Below are 17,828 nucleotides of genomic sequence, written 5' to 3' on the forward strand. Positions count from 1 at the left end.
GCACAACTTTAATGATGCAAAAAAGCCTGTTCTAGGCGATAAGGGGGAGGAGAGAAACGCAACTATTAAAGTCTGTTTCTCAGAACGTGGGGTCTCATCAGCCTCGGCGGTTTCTCGAAAAAATATGAAGCGGGAAAATCAAATTTGTAAACAAGGAATACATAACCAAAATGTGGCTTATTTAACCACATGCCCTCGACCTAAACCATCATTTTCTAAGAACAGTAAGAAACGCCACCAAAGTGGCTAAAGGAGCCTCGCTTGCTGCGTCTACGCGATTGAATGACGGCCAGAAACATAGGAAAACCGAAGCGACACTTTAGTTCTTTGAAGTCCACAGGTTGGGTGCATGAAGAATGTGGCATCTCAATCAAAGCTGTTCCAAGTTGAAATCCACAGTTCAGGAGAGCCAGATGAATGGCAGAGCCAGTCCAGATTCAAACTTTCACCAAACATTAACGTAGAAAACAAACTTCTTTTAATCAATTTAAGACAATACAACTGGCTAATGAAAAGTATGGTGTCTGAATCAGGTCTAACATAAAGCTGTGAGGATTAACTGCAGGGAGACACTCAACCTGTTAACCCCTTGGAATGAAAAGTATATAACTTCTCTTTACAACATCATTACAAAAATAAAATATTAACCCTTTCACTCTTTACATCTAATTAGTAATTCTCCCAAATGTCTGCCACGCATTTCTTATAATGTTAATTCTGAGAACTTACAAATAATCTGCAAGTTAATATTTTTCTTTATTCTCATCACTTGTCTGCTTGAACTAAAATTGATGTTGGAAGGAGAAATTATGTATTGGTCACTCAGAGGTGAGTTAAAGATGGACACAAATGCTTGAAAAAAATTATTTTAGTTAATACCAAGGAAATGTTCAAAGAGCTGTAAAGAGAATTTGTAAATTAGGGTGTGTTAACTTTTAACACTAACTCCTTGATCAAATTTGTAATTCTCCTTACTGTCAACCATAAAATTCTTATAATGTTAGTTCCGAGAATTTAGTATTGAATCAACTAATTATCCCCAAATTGATCTTTTTCTTCATTCTCATCACTTGTCTGTTCGATATTGTAAGGAGAAATTCTGTCTTGGTCACTCATGAGAGTAAAAGGGCCAAAATAGCTAAGGGGAGTTTAATTGAGGATATGCTACCTCAACTTCAAACCCTGCCACTGTTTCACCAAAACCTGTTCATTCTACTACTGTTTTGATCAGGAGAAATTGTGTACATTTAAAGTAACACACACTGACCTCTAGAAAGCACTTTTGAAAACTCCGAAAAGCAGAAAATTTAAAATAAGAATTACAAGCAATTTCATTTAGTACCAAGTAGTTAGACTGGATTATGCCACGTTCCCACACTGTTCAAGGTTTCTGGTCCAGAAAGATACCCTATAAAGCTAAATGGTCAAATTGTGTACCCTGTTTAAACCTTGAACCCCTAAAAGCATACCTTATAAGGTAGTTCACACCCATCACAGAGGGAGAGTGCCCCAACTCCAACCAGATTTACACTGTTTCATTCACCAATTGATTTCAAGCAAACAAAGCATTTCTTTAGAAAGCTTGTAACTTAGAAAGCATGATCCACTTGCTTCATCTTATTACTAAGGAAAATTATTACAAATAAAACAGAAACTGAGTAGATGTGTGCTACTGCATCAGTTACCTCAGTCCAAAAATTCCATCCATATTAAAACACTCAATTGAAGTTTTTGCACAATTTCAAAAATAAAAATTCTTCATAGGTGTATACCTCTTCTACACAGAAATGTACTTATTTGGGTTCTTAAGGTATTTACTTTACAAAAGCTGGACTATTCTCTCAAGTCACATTCCAACGTCACAAATGTCAGGATATGCTGTGTTCTCCCCACAAATATTGTTATTAAGTACTTGAATAAGCCATCCATGGCTGCTTTGTACACTACAAAGTCCACTAACACAAAATCAAATATAATCTATATCACTAATTTAAGTCAAGCTAGCTATTTCTTGAGGAGTAATACAAGGGATGTTCATCATTTATCTGGTAAAGTTATGCCAATAGCTCACTAGTGGGAATTAATAGGAATGCTTGATGCTTCTTAAAGGCAACTACCACAAACACAGGCATATAAGCTGCACCTTTTTTTCCAAACATTTTGTAACAAATCAGTGAGTGCTGCTTATCTGCATGAACATCTGGATCAGAAATTTTTTTTGGCCAAATTTGCCAGAGACAACTGAATGCTATTTGTCTGCTACTATACATGCACACAACTCTCTTTAATGCCTTAGAATCTATTGAAAGAGTCTCGCTAAGGCAATGATATAAAAATAAGCTTATACAAAGAAAATGAAAAATATACTTTGTATCTGTAGGTCTCTTGCAAAATTTATAAATGGGTACATGTAGGTGTACGTGTAGGTGGCTTTTTGACCACAAATTTATGTTAAGGTCTCTTTATGAATACAGGCCCCCTTTTTCCTATGGATATAAAAATTCACTATTGGGGTTAAAAAAATTCTAATCTCATGAATATGAAGAATGTACAGAATGATATTTAATTATGTATGCACAGAGCCATTTCTTAGTTAATTTCAATGGTTTGTTCCGAATTCTCTCCCTTCCATCACCATTCGCTTCAAATTTTAGGCCCTGAGAGTGCACCTCTGCACTCTAGCGTCACCAGGTCTTATTCCTGGGAGTGTGTATCTGCATTCTGTGGACTACTTGTGTTTTGACCAATTTTGACTTAATCAAACACATAGTTGGCGAAACTAATCAGTACACACAGGAATCCATCGTTACAAAACCTGTCCCTGAATGGTACAGAACAACACTCGCAGAGATGAAAACATTCCTTGGATTACATGAAAGCATTTAAATGTGTAGTTTGGCATCAAACAGCTGCCAGCAAATTTCCTCTACTAGAGCAAAGATCCACTCATCGGTATTCTGTCTGTACAAAAGGTCATGTCAAGAAATCGTTTTGATAAATTATCACAGTATTTTCATTTGAATAACAATACACAGCAAGTTGTGAGAAAAAATCAGAGGCATGACAAATAATTCAAAGTTCACCCCATTTTCAATGGCATAGTTGAAAATTGCTAAGAGAAACTGTGGCCTGAGAGAGATTTGTCCATGCACAAAGCAATGGTAAAATTCAAAGGGTGCCTTTGCATGAAGCAGCATTTGCCAAGGAAGTCAGTAAAGCGAGGAATAAAAGTGTAAGTTTGTGCCAAGAAGAAGCATCAAAAGTTGCTCCTGTTTGTAGTAATTCTCAGAGGAGCTAATCCATGCCACTGGCAAACCTTGTAAATGGAAAACATCCCAGTGATATTACTCATTAATGCTGGCGCTCCATCAACAATGCCTGTTGTGATTAACTTTTGAGATGATTGAGAATTGATTGACAACATGAAGATCTGGAAACTCCTAATTCTAATTTCAATGTTCATTAGTTACATTTTAATTACTGCTCATTCCATTCAATCTGGACTTTCACTTGCTGGTATTACTTGCACATAGTTAAACTGAAAATAGCCTGTTCTGTCACCTTTTTGACCAAACCACTTTCCATTGTCGTATTTCTTTAGAACTTTGATGATATCTCCTTTCTGCAAGGCAGCATTTAGTATTGTATTAGTAAGATCAAAATGTGTTGTTCCATGGGCATCAGGAAATCTTTCCCCGTCCATTTTCAATAACATGTGAACTTCACGCTTCAAAAACATGCTGCCCAAGTTATCTTGGAAGCTGACACAGTAAATGCATTTACCTCAAAAGCTAGAGTTGTGTCATCATAAGGCATGAGATGTTTCCGTGTAGCACGGACATACATTGATCCTTCTGTGTCAGCCGTCTGTTGAAAACAAAGAAGGTTTAGATTGCACAACAAATTAAACGCATCAAAAAGCACTGACCAAAGGAAAAAATGCATCTCCAAAGCGATAGATCCATCTACTTCCATTTTTGAAGGGCATCAATAAAAACATATTTATGGATTGCAGCATCCTACTGAACGAAGACAAGATGTCAAACTGCACCTTTTTTCCAACTTGATTGTGTAATGAAAAAAATCAGTATGGAATTTTTTAAGAAGGCAAGCAGAGGCTATGACAAGTACTCTGTCTGGTATAAAAACTTCACAGGAGTTTACTCTTGGTGGAATGGTGATTTTTTAGTTCCATTAGTTCCATTACTTTGTTATCATACTAACTAGATACTAGTCTCTATCACAACATGGTCAACTTCAGCCTCACTCCAAATCAAAGGCTTGGCAACTAAGTACACAACTGCAAAATGGCCTATTAGTGCTACAGCACATCTAATTTGCAACAGTGTGTCTGTCTTGGAAGATTTTAGTCTGCAAAAAGGGATGTTTTTCCACTTGGTAACAAGGAAAAGGTAGAGGAGATAACATTGAGATAAGTTTGCACATTGTGTCTATGAGCACTTAGATATACAGCACCACCTTGAACCAAAAGACACTGCCATGTGTAAACTATACTGGCAAAATGCAGTTCACAAATATAGCATGAGCAGTTCAGGAACATAAGCCTAAATTAAAATAAATCTGGTTTTCAAGAATGACATCTTTAAAAACAATGAATTAAAGATTTTTTGTGCTTAAATTACCTGTGACATCGGTCTCACGATGGGTGGCACTGATGTTCTTCTGACATCACTGTTATTTTGAACTGTAGGTACAGGTGAAGGCATAGACCTTCTTTGATCATTTGGCTGTGGTGCAGCAGGTGGTACTGGAGAGCCTGGTTGTTGAAGATCACAAAGCTGAAAGGCAAGCACATACCAGGGCTTCTGTAACAATCTTGTATATCTAAACATCTTTTCTATTTTCATTTCTATGTGTGAGAAGGACAAGATTTCTCCCATGATACCCATTGAATAGTCAAGTATAAATTAAGGTATTTTAGATAAGAGAGGGTGATAAACTAGGGTATGTTGTCTTCACATGACACTGGATAAAGCTGTAATCAGGATATTAAGATTTTTTAGAAAATGTAGTTGGCAGATTCCAATCAGCTATAAAAAAATTATCCATGGGGTAAAAATAGAATTTCAATTACAGTTGCTGCTTAGTTTACAGTTTTTGCCATTCACTTCAAAACCAATTCAAACCCCTGGTAAATGTGTAAAGATGTGTAAGTGGGAATCAAACAAAGACATCACCCATACCTTTTTGACATATGGTTCAGGAATGAGGCCTTTCTGGCCTTGTTCATTTATAGCAGTCCACCACTTTTCTTCATTTTGTTCAACAACTATTAAAACATCGCCTTTTTTGAAGCTGAGATCTTCTGCGTCCTGTATAAAATTGACATCATAGGATGTAATATGGACCAACGTGATTCATTTGAATTCACACAACAACACACTGTCCACCAAACCCTCCAAAATCTTGCACAATACTCAATAAATATGTTTCAAGTTCAAAAAAGATGTTTAGCTACTCATAACCAATACAACATGACACTCCTTGGTTCTTGTTTCCAAGGACTTTATTTACCAGGTGACAGGTCCGTATGGAAAAAATTGTATCTGACTCCCTGTGTACAGCCTGAGGCCAAGGACCAAGGGAACAGTTTTTTCCCCACATGGACCAAAGTAGGACTAGTAAATTACATTTATTTCTGAATGCTGGTTTGCTTTTTCCCTCTACAGTTAATGGTGCTGATTGTTGTCTATATTGTCAAAAGCTGAACCGACTATAAGCACACAATTAGCCAATCAGATTCAAGATTACAGCCAAATATAATACTTCAGAAACAAATTAAGACCACATGATAAAAAATAACATTGGTAAGATGTTTAATACATTACCTTAGCAGAAAATGGATACTGAGCTAGCACTTTAAATAGCTGTGAATCAAAAAGTTATCGTCAGTTACTTACACCAGTCATGATTGTGTAAATATACATAATAGCTTATAACAAATGAAGACAGTGGGTGAAAATATAAATGTGACCCTGAAAGGTGAAACAGACACTAATGGAAAACTGTGCGAACGGCAAAAACACATGGTTAACGAATGGTCCTTGAAGTGTTCGAACAGTTTGCCTAACTGTTCGAACAGATAAATAAATTATTTGAACAGTTTGGTCAGCTGTTCGAACAGACAAAAATTTCGAACAGACAGGCAAACCATTCAAACGGGTGAATAAATGATTTCAATGGTTTGATTAGCCGTTCGAACAGATGAGTAAAAATTTCGAACGGACAGGCAAACCGTTCGAATGGGTGAATAAATTGTTTGAATGGTTTGATTAGCCATTAAAATGGTTTGATTAGCCATTAAAATGGTTTGCTTAGCCATTCGAATGGATGAGTAAAATGGATAATATCAAACTGAATGGCAAGCTATAAGAACAGATGAAAACAATTATTAATCCATACAACTGGTTGTACGATTGGCTTACCAAAAGGATGCTGCAGTTCTCCAAACAAACACCTCTAGTTGGCTAACAGATGCAAAAACTGTTTGAATGGATGTCAGAACCATTTGAATGGATGTTGCAATACTTTGAAAGGATGCTAATGTATTTCCAATGGATATGCAAACCATTTGAATGGTTTGTCGAACGCTTTGAATGGATTTTTTTAGGCATTTGAATGGATGATGAATGGATAACGAATGGTTTACTTGTTTGAACAGATAACTGTTAATGTCCGTTTTGCCTTTCACAGTCACAATTATTTAATGTAAAATTTTTGAGAGTAGCTTATAAATTAAATTCAAAACACTAAGGATGGGCCAAAACCATTTTTCCATATCAATATGACACCAAGTACAATACTGATGTTTTCCTTCTATATTGATATTGAAATCAATACTGCATCATCATTGAGTTAAATGGTACATGTTAGTAACTTATTTTGATTGCCAAAATTTAGAGTTATCTAGCACTGTTAAGCTATGCAGTGTTCAATACTCTGCAAAAGCATCGGCAAGACAGTCGTCAATGAGTTCATTCCTACAGTGCTCGTGTGCCACTTAAACTGGTACACTGCAGTGCTCATTGCCCAGCCTTGAGCCCATGGTCTTTTCGGTTCCATATCAGTGTTACGTCACAAGCATGAGACAGGCAGATCGCATGCAGTACTGAAATATAGATACTTTTTGTTGGTATCCATATTTTTCAATCAGACCTTGCTATCACCAGAAGTATCAGTATCAACCCATCCCCACAAAACACCACTCAAATTTCTTCTTTGACACAACTTTGTATAGGTTTTAATTGTTGACAAGTGAACACATTAAATAACCCTTATCTCAATAGTTTTACTTCCAATTATAACAGTCCAGTGAATGGTTAATGAATGAATCAGTCAATGAAAGAATGAATGAGTTGAAAAACACGAGTTGAAAAACACAAGTTGAAAAAGAGCTGATAGAAAAAAGACATGTAAGGTAAGGCCATGCTAAAGTGATGTTTTGTTTCCCAATCCTCTGGCTGTTTAAACACACAAAACAGAGAAAAATTATTCCTTAAAGCAAATTTAGGAGAATGAAAGTGCTATAAAACCACTGGAACTAATAAGGTTCTCTAATTAAAAGTCTAAGAGTTATTGCATGCTGACAGAGTACATTGTACATAACGACAACAACAACAGATGACTTACCGGCTCCTGTAAGTTTGTTGTGTCTAGGAAATGTTTCTTGTAAAAGTCTATAATACTATGAAGGTCTGGAAAAGTGTTTTCTCCTATCTGATATTGACTCCCTTTGCTGTTGATTATGTAATGGCTGACTTTTCCACCTTCACTGAAAAATAAAATTTCATGTACTCTGAGTATTTGATCAGGGGAAACGGGACAACATGTATCTGTATTTTTTAGCATTCATTTTTACCTTAAAAGACAATATTGTAAGATTGCTACACATCTGGAAGTTCAGTGTGATACTTCTGAGAATCTCATGCTCTAACAAGAAAACAGCTTTATATTCTAATTTTTATCCCTTTAATTCTCAGAAATATTTGGCGCATAAGTTCCCCATTCACTTGACTTTCTCTTTGTTCATTTAATTTCATTTCTTTTTTTTAATTTTATTGTCCATTGAACATTAATTCACAGAGGGAGACCACTCTTTGCAAATCTGAACTCCTCATTTCCAACCAAACTGGTAATTCAAGCTCTCGTGTTCAACAAGGTAGGATTCCTAATTCTTACATTAGCATATAGCAGTTTCTGCCAGACTCACACTCAAAAACTTACAAGCAAAACCCTAATGGCCACATGTGCAAAGCCTTCTAAAGCTTTGAACTACTTTCTATCATGCACAGCAATAGCAACTCAAGTGCTGCTTATCTGATGTATTAAAATGCATCCAATGAGGAAATGTAATGGTATTTGGAACATTTGAGAGAGATTCCAAAATTGTACCATTAAAATAATCAGCCTAAAAATTTTTCCCTGGATCTTTTTCATATGACCAATTGTTGTTAAAACAATCTCATGTAGACCAACTTCTTGACATAAAGCAAAAGAATTCTATTAAAAAACATTATGGAAATACATAACTATCTCATCTTGTCATTAGTATTTGCATTAAATTACTTCCTGTTTAGCAAAACCTATCCTTCAATATAAAGAATTGTAGAAGTGCTTCCAACAGCAAAAATTTACTGTGTTTCTTGGAAAAAATTGTCTTCGAAGAGATTTTTTACGCGAAATTGCTAATGGAAGTCATCAGTTGTGTTGACAAAGTGCTACTTAGCGCTGACAAATCGACTTGCACTTTCAATTGGCTGTCCATATTACTCCAGATCGCAAAATGGAAATATTAGTCAATTACACTTTCGCTTATAGATACAAATTAACAGGCACCACAGTGTGGCGGTCACTAAATTCCGGAACAAGATATTTGTCTGAAGGTTTCACAAATAGGTAACAAGAGGGCTTATACAGTTGATGTATATACAGCGAAATAAATAGTGATCTATGTTTGTAGATGAACCTTTTCGGTGAACGCTGGATTGTGTCAAAAGCAACCTTCGTTTTAAGAGTTAGCTTTTGACGTACAGTTTAGTTTTGTAAACTATCTACCATGTGATTTAGTGAGATCAAACCCTGATCATATTGCAAATGAGCGTGTGGTCAACTTTGTTTAAAGAGGAAACTTCACTGACCGCGTTGTACAAACTTGCTCTGTGATGGAATCTTATGAGACCACAAGCGTGTATGAATATGAAGATTGCTTAAGTAAGCGTATATTACCCTTCCGGTAAAAGAGAGCTTCGCGATCAGAGTTTAAAATCATTTGAAGAATGACATGGAAACAATGAAAAATATGTTTCTGGAGTCAGATACCTTACGGCAAGAACGAAGTCTCCGGGAATCGACGAGCTGTCTCTGATAAGAAAAGTGCCAGGCTTCCTTCCCAACAACAATTTATCAGTTTCTGAACGTGACAAGCGACCCAAATAACAACTGAAATGACAGAAAATTACACAGAAATCATTAGCGGTGATCACACAGTAATTAACAAAAATCAAACCTTGATATACCTCAGTTGATTCGGATTGGAACGACTCATCGTTGAACAGGGTTATATGAGCGCTTGTCTGAGAATCAACAATGTTCCTAACTAAAACAACGATCGCTAACTTCTGATTCACAACCCAGAACACGTTCTTGCCACGATCATCTCAGATACGTTTTCCTACACGTGACAGATCGCTGTTATGTCGTTATTTAGCCCGTGGCATTGAAACAGCCAACTTAAATCTGCGATCCAGCGATATGATCAGAGTAATTGGAAAACACAGGAAACTCAAGTCTAAGGGGTGGGCTGACGTCGAAGGGAAGGGTTCTCTTGATTGGTGCCCAGTCTCCAGACTTACATCACACGTGATCCTTTATTCAATATGGCGGACGAAGAAAGAAATCGGATGGTCGCTGAATTTTCCGGAGTAACTGATGCTGACGCTGAACGCGCACAGTTTTATTTAGAATCATCCGGCTGGGATCTTCATGTGAGTAACAAAGCTGATCTGTTCTTTTTTTATATGTTACTGAGTTTGTTTTAGCGTGGTTTCAGTTTGTTTTACATATCATTAGCACTTCCTTCTTTAGGATGTCAATATTTCATCATTTGTAATGAACAGAAAGTGAATCAGGCAAAACTTTAGAATACACAGCCACTTCAGGAAATGCTTAAAAGGCTTGGCGGCAGTTTATTAGTCAAGTCCGCCGGTCGTCGTTAACTCAGCCGACAAGCCGACTTGGCCATCAAAAAATTGTTTTTAGCACGAAGTTCCAATTCTCACCATAGACGCAAATGAAAAACAATGATATGATGAGGCCTTGGATGTTTAAATAAATCAAGAACATTATTCATGTTCACTCATAGGAGTCAGCATGACCTACAGCAAGTTGCAGTGGACAGCTTTTTATTTTTTTACAGGTTGCTCTTAGTAGTTTTTATGACACAATGGGAGAAGATGACGAGAACATAGGGGCTGAAACTGAACAAGCCCAGGAGGTATATACAAGAGTTTTGGAGTAATTTAATGCCTCTCTCAAAAAATCAGACACAATGTTACCTGCAGACAACTTGAAAAGTTATGAGCCATTGGCAAAGAGACAAGACAAAACTGTAAAATTGATGGAAATTTTTTAAATAGTGCACTGGGTTATTTACACAAACCAGTCTAGATACAAGCCTTGGAAGACTCCACTGTGGTGGGCTTTTAGTAGGTTTGAAATTTTTTTTAGGCCATATTGGGAAACATAGGTGAGTCTAGTCAAGTCAATCAAAAGCAAGATCATCATTTTAAAAGAATGTCAGTTGGCTGCAAAGCATGATGGCTAAATGTATACCTCTCAAACCAATAATCTTTGTGGTAATATAATATTTCAGTCATATTATCCACTTCCTTTTGCAGCAGCCAAGTACCAGATCAAAGCACACTCCTACAGGGTAAGCTGAAAAATAACCATTTATTGCATGTTATTCCTTTCAATCCCAAAATCTCATTAGTAATTCTCCTTACTGTCTGCCAAACAATTCTTATGATATTAGCCCAGAGAATTTGGTATTGGATCAACAAATAATCCCTTAATTAATATTTTTTTTTTATTCTCATCACCTCTCTACTTGATATTGTTTGACATTGTAAGGAGAAGTTCTCTTTTGGTCACTCATGTGAGTTAAAGGGATCATTATCAGCAGGTGCTTGTCGCCATCAGTGTAGTGCTATAGTTAAGTCTTAGAGAGTGTGATAATCCATCATGTGGTGAAAATTTAGTTTTAAGGTCACGAGTAATTGCCCGTTTATATTTAAAAGTACCTTTATGTAAGAGCTGCTTTATCGATGAAACACTAGATATAAATTTTAAGGTTTTTGTAGGTGATCACTGCTCAAAATGTTTAAATAAACTAAAGGTAAGAGTTTTTATGTTGTAGGCGAAACATTGCTTCCCTTTCAAGTGTGCAAGCAACAGAAAATGCTGACAGTGATGATGAAGAAGGACAAGCATTTTATGCTGGAGGCTCAGACACAAGGTAGGGGTCCCTGTGACATGCCACAGGCCACGAGAAGAGCAGGAGGACAGATGTTTTGGTGGCAAGGAAAGATAGACTGATGGACTCATTAAGATGTAGGATGGTTTTTAACCCTTTACATGCTAGCATCAGTATGCATTTTTCCATACTGTTCTCTGTACATTTCCTAAGGGTGCTGATAAGGAGAATTTGTTAAACAATCAAGAGCTTTTCTATTGATCATTTCCTTTATTCTTGCAACCTTAATGTGTTATTCAGGGGTGATGTTGTTAAGAGATATTAGATGCCAGTCACTCTTTAGGGTCAAAGGGTATAAGTTGGCTGGAAATTTGATTCAACACATTAACTTTAATTTACAACAACAATGAACAAACATCATTGATTTACAAACTTTGTCAGTTGGAAATGCAATGTTTCCCAACAATTTATTTTTGTTTATTTAGTTGTCATTTTCAATAATTAGATGAACATATATCTATTTTTTGTTTTGTTTTGTTTTTCTTTGCAGTGGACAGCAAATTCTTGGTCCACCAAGAAAGAAACAAACATCGAATGATATTACTCAGGGCATATTTGATGATGCAAAGAGGTGAATTTGTAAATAAATTCATCTCAATTGATATTGTATTTAGTAAATTAAATTCAATCACATCTACTGTACCAAATTGATTAATGAAGAATTAGTATGGTTTTACAATCATTATAAAAAAGTTGCCAGAGGCTTGAAGTATAGTAAAGTGGAACAGTTTTGGTCATTTTTAATTGCAGAATTTTGGGGAGTCAAAAGTCAAGATCTGACTGTATACATTTCTGATTTTTCCAGTTACTATGAAGTCCCTTAAATATTCATTTGATAGGATATTGTAGGGGAAAGTTGTATGATAATCATTTGTTGGGAGAGAATGTGCATAACATGAATAGGATTCAAAATCCTGATGCTTTACATTCTTTTCTTGATTATAGCAGATCTTTAGTTAACTTTTAAATCAATAGACTACTGTATATACATTTCAGTAAGGAAGAGCTCTCTAATAAATCTCCCTCTTTATACTGCAACAGAAAAAAAGTTACAAGGCCCCATTGAGTAGAAGGTGTAAATATTAGCTTCTTTAATTTCATTCTCTTTTTTGTGTTATGTGGATGCTGTGGGTTTGTGCTGTGCCATTTTTTGTTCCTCTCTTGATAGAACCCAAGGTGTGAACTGTTATTTTTCTTGTAGACATGGAGAAGAAGTTGTTGCTGACGAGGATGTGGTTGGTAGGCAAGGAGCCAGGCACCAGCCTGCATTTAAGGGTGCAGGTAAGATTTAAATCCTAATATATGATAAGTAATTTCCCCATTCAGCTTTCGTACATTCTTTGTAAAAGTTCTTAATGTGAAAAAAGCCTGCAGTGTACTCACCTCATGAGTAAGGTGGAGTGGAGGCATCTTATCATTTGCTAAGCCTTCATGTTCAATTATAACTTGATGTTGAGTGTGCATGAATATCAATTTTTATTGACAAGGTAAAATGTGTCATTTGGTAGTTAAGGTAATTTTGGCTGTGTCAATGGTTTTCATTTTGTTCTGATTTACAAAGAAACAAATATACTTTCCAGGAAAAAAAAGGGTGAATGGAGAGGTTAAGGGTATCCCCCTTTCTCCAGGTGGAATTTTTTTCCCTATCCAACAAAGACAACAATAATTTATTGTGAGAAGATGAAACACTGAATTCTTTTTTTTCCCAAAAATTTATCTCCACCTCAGAACAAAGGCACTTCCTGCCTTAATCATAACTAATTCAGCCTGATGTATGATTGTATTAGACTTACCCCTTCTTCTGATGATGGTTGGTTCTGATCTTGTTGCAGGTTACCGTCTTGGAGATACAGAAGGGGACAGTTCACAGCCCCTCCCTGAAACACTATCATTCAGGGCAGATGCACCACAACAACCTGTAAGACATCATCAACAAACTTGTAATTATAAATTTACTAATCAGTGTGGAACCTGCACTGACAACCATCTCTCTATTATGTACACTTATTCTTAACAGCCCCTTGCTTTTTGTCTCAGCTGATAGTTTTAAATTTCACGTATGCAACCTCCTTTCACTGGCTACCGCTCCTTAATGACAATGGCAACTAAACTGTGTTGCAAATGTCAAAAGGTAGCTCATTTGCAAGGATCTTGGCTACACTCGACGTCCATCCATAGATTAAATGAAATTTATTTCATTAAAATTAAAATGACATTCTCAAACACTAAAAACTCATTTTGCTGGCCCACGTTTTCTATGAGAAATCAACTTTTGTCCTCTTTTTTTACTGATATATACTCGCAGAGTTGTTTCACAATGTTGTACAATCCTTTGTAGACAGAAGTCGCTTTAAAGTTCTGGTCTAATGGATTTTCAGTGGATGATGGACCTCTGAGGTCGTTTGATGATCCAGCTAACAAGCAGTTCCTGGATTCTGTCAGACGAGGGTACAAAAATACAATCATTTTCAATTTGGAAGGAACCCAACAAAGTGCACTGACTCGCTTATTCTCGTCGGAAATCTTATATTATGACGAATTAAGATCCAATTTTTTTCTTTGTACGCGCACGTTTGTTTCAGTAATCGCATTAAATGAGTTCTAATTGACTGATTTCGTGTAATTTACCCGCATTTTACACATTCTTGCGAGCATTTTTCTGATACACGTACACGCAGATGCGTGTAGTGTGCGAGTGAGTGTTTCTCGCGTCTAGTGCGTGGGAGCGGCGCGCGCGTCAAGCGCGGGTAAAACACATGAGCTGTACTCTGCAAACGAGACCATTAGGACGCAGTCGAACGCCGCCATCCATTTAGAAGAGACTGTATCGCGAAAAAACAATAATTCTTTACTAGCATATTCACCACTGTGAATATGCTAATAAAGAATTAGGACACCAAGACTCACGGTTTAGATTATATTTAAGATCCAAAGGCTCTTTTGAATTTAATGACTTAAAGACATTTTTCATGCGTCCTGTTCACAGCGAAATTCCACAGGAGTTATTAAGATTGTCCCGAAAAGGAGAAGTGCACGTTAATATGGAAGATCACAGACATGAAGAGTATGTCCCTCCACCCAAACCTAAACTCCAAGCATTCTCAGGAACAGGGCACAAATTAGGCAGGTTGGTGTCTTCTTCCCAGTTCACTTTAGCTCTTCAAGCAGTTTGGTTATCATTCATAGTTCAACTGTGTTTTGTGCGAGGACTTTACTTACTTACGTGTAAGAATTCCTCGTATTATTTGAGTTGTTTGCCTCTTTTTTTCCGTTCCATTGTTTCAGATGTTGGCCTCTTTCTTTCGCTCTTTCATTTCCTCGTCTTTTGTTCCTTCTTTGGTCCGTTTTGTTCTCTTGATCACAATCTGTATCTTATTTTCGTCTAGTGCCTCGTTAGTTTCTTCATCTTCGTTTGATCCTTCCGATTTTTACCACTTCCACACCGGCAAATTCTTGCACTAATGATTGTTCTTTGTTATTTTTTATCTTTCAGCCCGGCTCCAGACGTGAAGTCCAGTCATTCAACAGAACAACGTGCCTCCCAGTCTTCCTCCAGCACACCACAACCAATGGCAACAAGTCCACTGGACCAATCACAGCCGGTAACCAGTATACAGATTAGATTGGCTGATGGAACGCGGTATGTGAAAATATGTTACACTTTGTTTTTTTCTTTATGACCAGAGGTTGTTGGAATAGTCGAGCCTATTCGGTGATCTACGAAAATTGTCGGAATCATGTCAACATTTACAACAGGCTTCTCCTAGTAATTGTGGTTAACTTTCGCAGCAATGTTGTCTCAAAAGAATGCGAGGCAAATTAAACGAAACCGATTATATGGACGTTCGGAGAGAAGGCTTATCACCGGTTCCGCTGACAGAAAAGTGTTCTTTTCCTATTTTTATCAGTGATTTCCAAGTAATGCTAAAGCGGCATAAAAGCAATGGACTGATCTGTGAATCTTTCATTTGACCCCACTCCCCTTCGCCGTCCCCCCCCCCCCCTTTCCGCACTCTTGTCATGCAGGCCACGTGTTTGTTTCCACTTCTTCCTCCATTTTCGGCGTAGCCGTAATTTCCACTTGTTTCTTGGCATTAGAAACGCGGTCGTCAATTCAACTCCTTTCCTGCCATTTCGCGTTCTGGCCTCTAATTTTCCTTCTCCGCCATAATAGGATTATTTGTTGATTCATCTACCCCCATTTTCCTTTGTGTAGGTCGGTTTTCAATTTTTTCTCAGTTCCAGTTCCTTCGCAGTTGTACTCGTCACCCCCACTTGTTCGCGTCTAAACTCGTAACGAAATAACATTTCCTTGAGGAACATACTCTGGTTTTCAAAATCTGATTTGACCTTCTAATATGACCACATTTGCTTACCACACACACAATGACTAATCAAAGATTACTTTAAGCTACGGTGTAAAATTTCTGACGGAAATGTTTTCTTTTGCAGTATGGTCTCAAAATTCAACCACTCACATACAGTTGGAGATATTCGGAAGTTTATCTGTGCGTATCCTTTGGTCAAGAATATACTATAACATTATAAGATCTACTAAATGGTTACGCGTATCTGTTCCTGAAAATTTTGGTAAACATTAATTCAATGCTCCCCAGTCGAGACTTCTCTTTATTCTCAATACGTATTTCTCCGCATCACTTTGTGTAATCTGGAGAGAATATGATTATTTGTTATAACGTTAAAAAAGAAGGCGCTTTTATCTCTTTATGGACACGTTGATGCCTGCTAGATTTCTTCTTTTCCAAAACTGAGCGACAACCACGTGATCGCACAGATAAGAAAACAACTTTTGAGTCAACAGACTTTACAAATCGTAGCCAGATCTTCTAGGCCGCAGTTGGATTTTGTCAAACTTTGCGACTAATAATCTGCCAGTCTGTTCAGAGCTTGAATTTCGAGATTCAAACAAAGAGTTCTTAGGCTAGTTTAGCAGCAGCGTCGTTTTGTAGATTGCTGTATGACTCCTTGTAATATAGTGACTTAAGGTCTCTCATCCCCTTTTTTCTCGTTTCTTGATGTAGTAACGGGATCTTTGAGAGACACTGATCGCCCTTGAGAGTCAAAGAAATAATTCTTTAACTTCCATGTGTGACCAAGACAGAATTTCTCCTTACAATATCAAAATGATATGATGTTAAGTAAACAAATGATGCAAATGAAGAAAAATATCAATCAGGGGATTATTTGTTGATTCGATACCAAATTCTCCGAACTAAGAATTGTATGGCAGACAGTAAGGAGAATTACTTATGAGATCTTGGGAGTGAAAGGGTTAATTTTCCTTAACCAAACACGCCTGATACACAGATCAAGGCCTCAAATGGCAACGCAGAGCTTTGTTCTTATGACGACATTCCCTAACAAAGAGCTATCGGATGAAACGCAGAAACTGTCTGAAGCAAATCTCTTAAATGCCGTCATTGTCCAGAGATTCAAGTGAGTGAAGACCGGAATTTTCCAGGCGGTGGATGAGGAAGTCTGGTAATGAATCAAAAACGAAACATACCTGTGACAGGAGGATTGTCACGTGACTGTGAATCTGATTGCATTCTGGAGAATCTGAGAAGTGGAGTCGAAACCAAAGTCTGCAGTTGATGGGGTTTACAACTTCGTTGACTTTTTAGTTACTTTCCTATCGTTTACTGCAACAAATAGTTTAAGCTTCGTTCAGAAGTGCTCCTCCAAGGAAAGGTAATTGTGGCTTCTAAAATAAAATTTTGGTCAAAGACTGTTCAGTTGTGTTCGTTTTCTGCGCCTGGTATTTGTTCTGGTTCTGAATGATTTTTAAAGAGGTTCTTTACACGACGAAGTTCCTCTTTCTCATGTACTTATTAACAAGAATTAGATTGGCATCATGATCATGTGTTATTCCCGCATGTTTCTCTGCAAATTATCGCGCATTGGCGTTTTCTTCTTGTAAACCGGCGGCTCAAAACGTGTTGTCGTGTTCACTCGCGATTAGAATTGCGGTTTAAACGCGTTTATAAACACGAGCGCACCATCGTTCTGAAAAAATCGGCTTGGTTTGAACACGCGCTTTTTGCGATGTTAACGCGTTTTTATCAACACTTACGATATTTTTTCTCGAGAAAATTGACTTCGTCTTAAACAAAGAGAACGGAGATGTCTGTCCTACTGATCGTTTGAAGACCTTTGTATTGTTTTGATCTTAACTCAGTGAATTTTATAAATCTGGTGAGTTTTTCGTTTTGAGTCGAGAAGTTTGATGTCTCTTTAAAAAATTGCAGAGGCC

At 37.1% G+C, this 17,828-nt stretch overlaps 2 protein-coding genes across 3 annotated transcripts; one reads left to right on the top strand and one right to left on the bottom strand.

Moving 5' to 3' along the window:
- Nucleotides 1–455: 455 nt before the first annotated feature.
- LOC113664999 (crk-like protein) lies at nucleotides 456–9,810 on the bottom strand. The gene is made up of 8 exons (XM_027180648.2): nucleotides 9,537–9,810; nucleotides 9,340–9,459; nucleotides 7,651–7,792; nucleotides 5,850–5,888; nucleotides 5,205–5,333; nucleotides 4,644–4,799; nucleotides 3,784–3,867; nucleotides 456–3,622 (listed from the first exon to the last, which is right to left on the bottom strand). The coding sequence occupies exons 1-8, from the start codon at nucleotides 9,563–9,565 to the stop codon at nucleotides 3,494–3,496; spliced, it is 828 nt and encodes a 275-aa protein (XP_027036449.2). The 5' UTR covers nucleotides 9,566–9,810; the 3' UTR covers nucleotides 456–3,493.
- A 15-nt stretch (nucleotides 9,811–9,825) lies between these two features.
- LOC113665003 (NSFL1 cofactor p47) lies at nucleotides 9,826–17,304 on the top strand. 2 transcript variants are annotated; one of them, XM_027180652.2, is made up of 12 exons: nucleotides 9,826–10,004; nucleotides 10,436–10,513; nucleotides 10,917–10,951; nucleotides 11,438–11,536; nucleotides 12,045–12,125; nucleotides 12,756–12,835; nucleotides 13,387–13,472; nucleotides 13,893–14,002; nucleotides 14,541–14,681; nucleotides 15,048–15,194; nucleotides 16,007–16,066; nucleotides 16,883–17,304. In XM_027180652.2, exons 1-12 carry the CDS (start codon nucleotides 9,897–9,899, stop codon nucleotides 17,013–17,015), a joined length of 1,158 nt encoding a protein of 385 aa, XP_027036453.2. In that variant the 5' UTR covers nucleotides 9,826–9,896; the 3' UTR covers nucleotides 17,016–17,304. The 2 variants fall into 2 exon arrangements, with proteins under 2 accessions (XP_027036453.2, XP_027036454.2); XM_027180653.2 differs by having other exon boundaries at nucleotides 9,853–10,004; nucleotides 10,920–10,951.
- The last annotated feature ends 524 nt before the right edge of the window (nucleotides 17,305–17,828 follow it).

Source organism: Pocillopora damicornis, chromosome 3 (genome assembly GCF_964200805.1).
Source record: "Pocillopora damicornis chromosome 3, jaPocDami1.2, whole genome shotgun sequence".
Taxonomy (NCBI): domain Eukaryota; kingdom Metazoa; phylum Cnidaria; class Anthozoa; order Scleractinia; family Pocilloporidae; genus Pocillopora; species Pocillopora damicornis.

Coding starts and splice junctions, on each gene's coding strand:
- LOC113664999 (XM_027180648.2), bottom strand. CDS start 9,565: ATGAGTCGTTCCAATCCGAATCAACTGAG. Junction 5,889..7,650: donor CAACAAACTTACAGGAGCCG/GTAAGTCATCTG, acceptor TTTGATTCACAG/CTATTTAAAGTGCTAGCTCA. Junction 3,623..3,783: donor ACACAACTCTAGCTTTTGAG/GTAAATGCATTT, acceptor GCTGCCTTGCAG/AAAGGAGATATCATCAAAGT.
- LOC113665003 (XM_027180652.2), top strand. CDS start 9,897: ATGGCGGACGAAGAAAGAAATCGGATGGTCGCTGAATTTTCCGGAGTA. Junction 15,195..16,006: donor AGATTGGCTGATGGAACGCG/GTATGTGAAAAT, acceptor TTTCTTTTGCAG/TATGGTCTCAAAATTCAACC. Junction 16,067..16,882: donor ATTCGGAAGTTTATCTGTGC/GTATCCTTTGGT, acceptor CCTGATACACAG/ATCAAGGCCTCAAATGGCAA.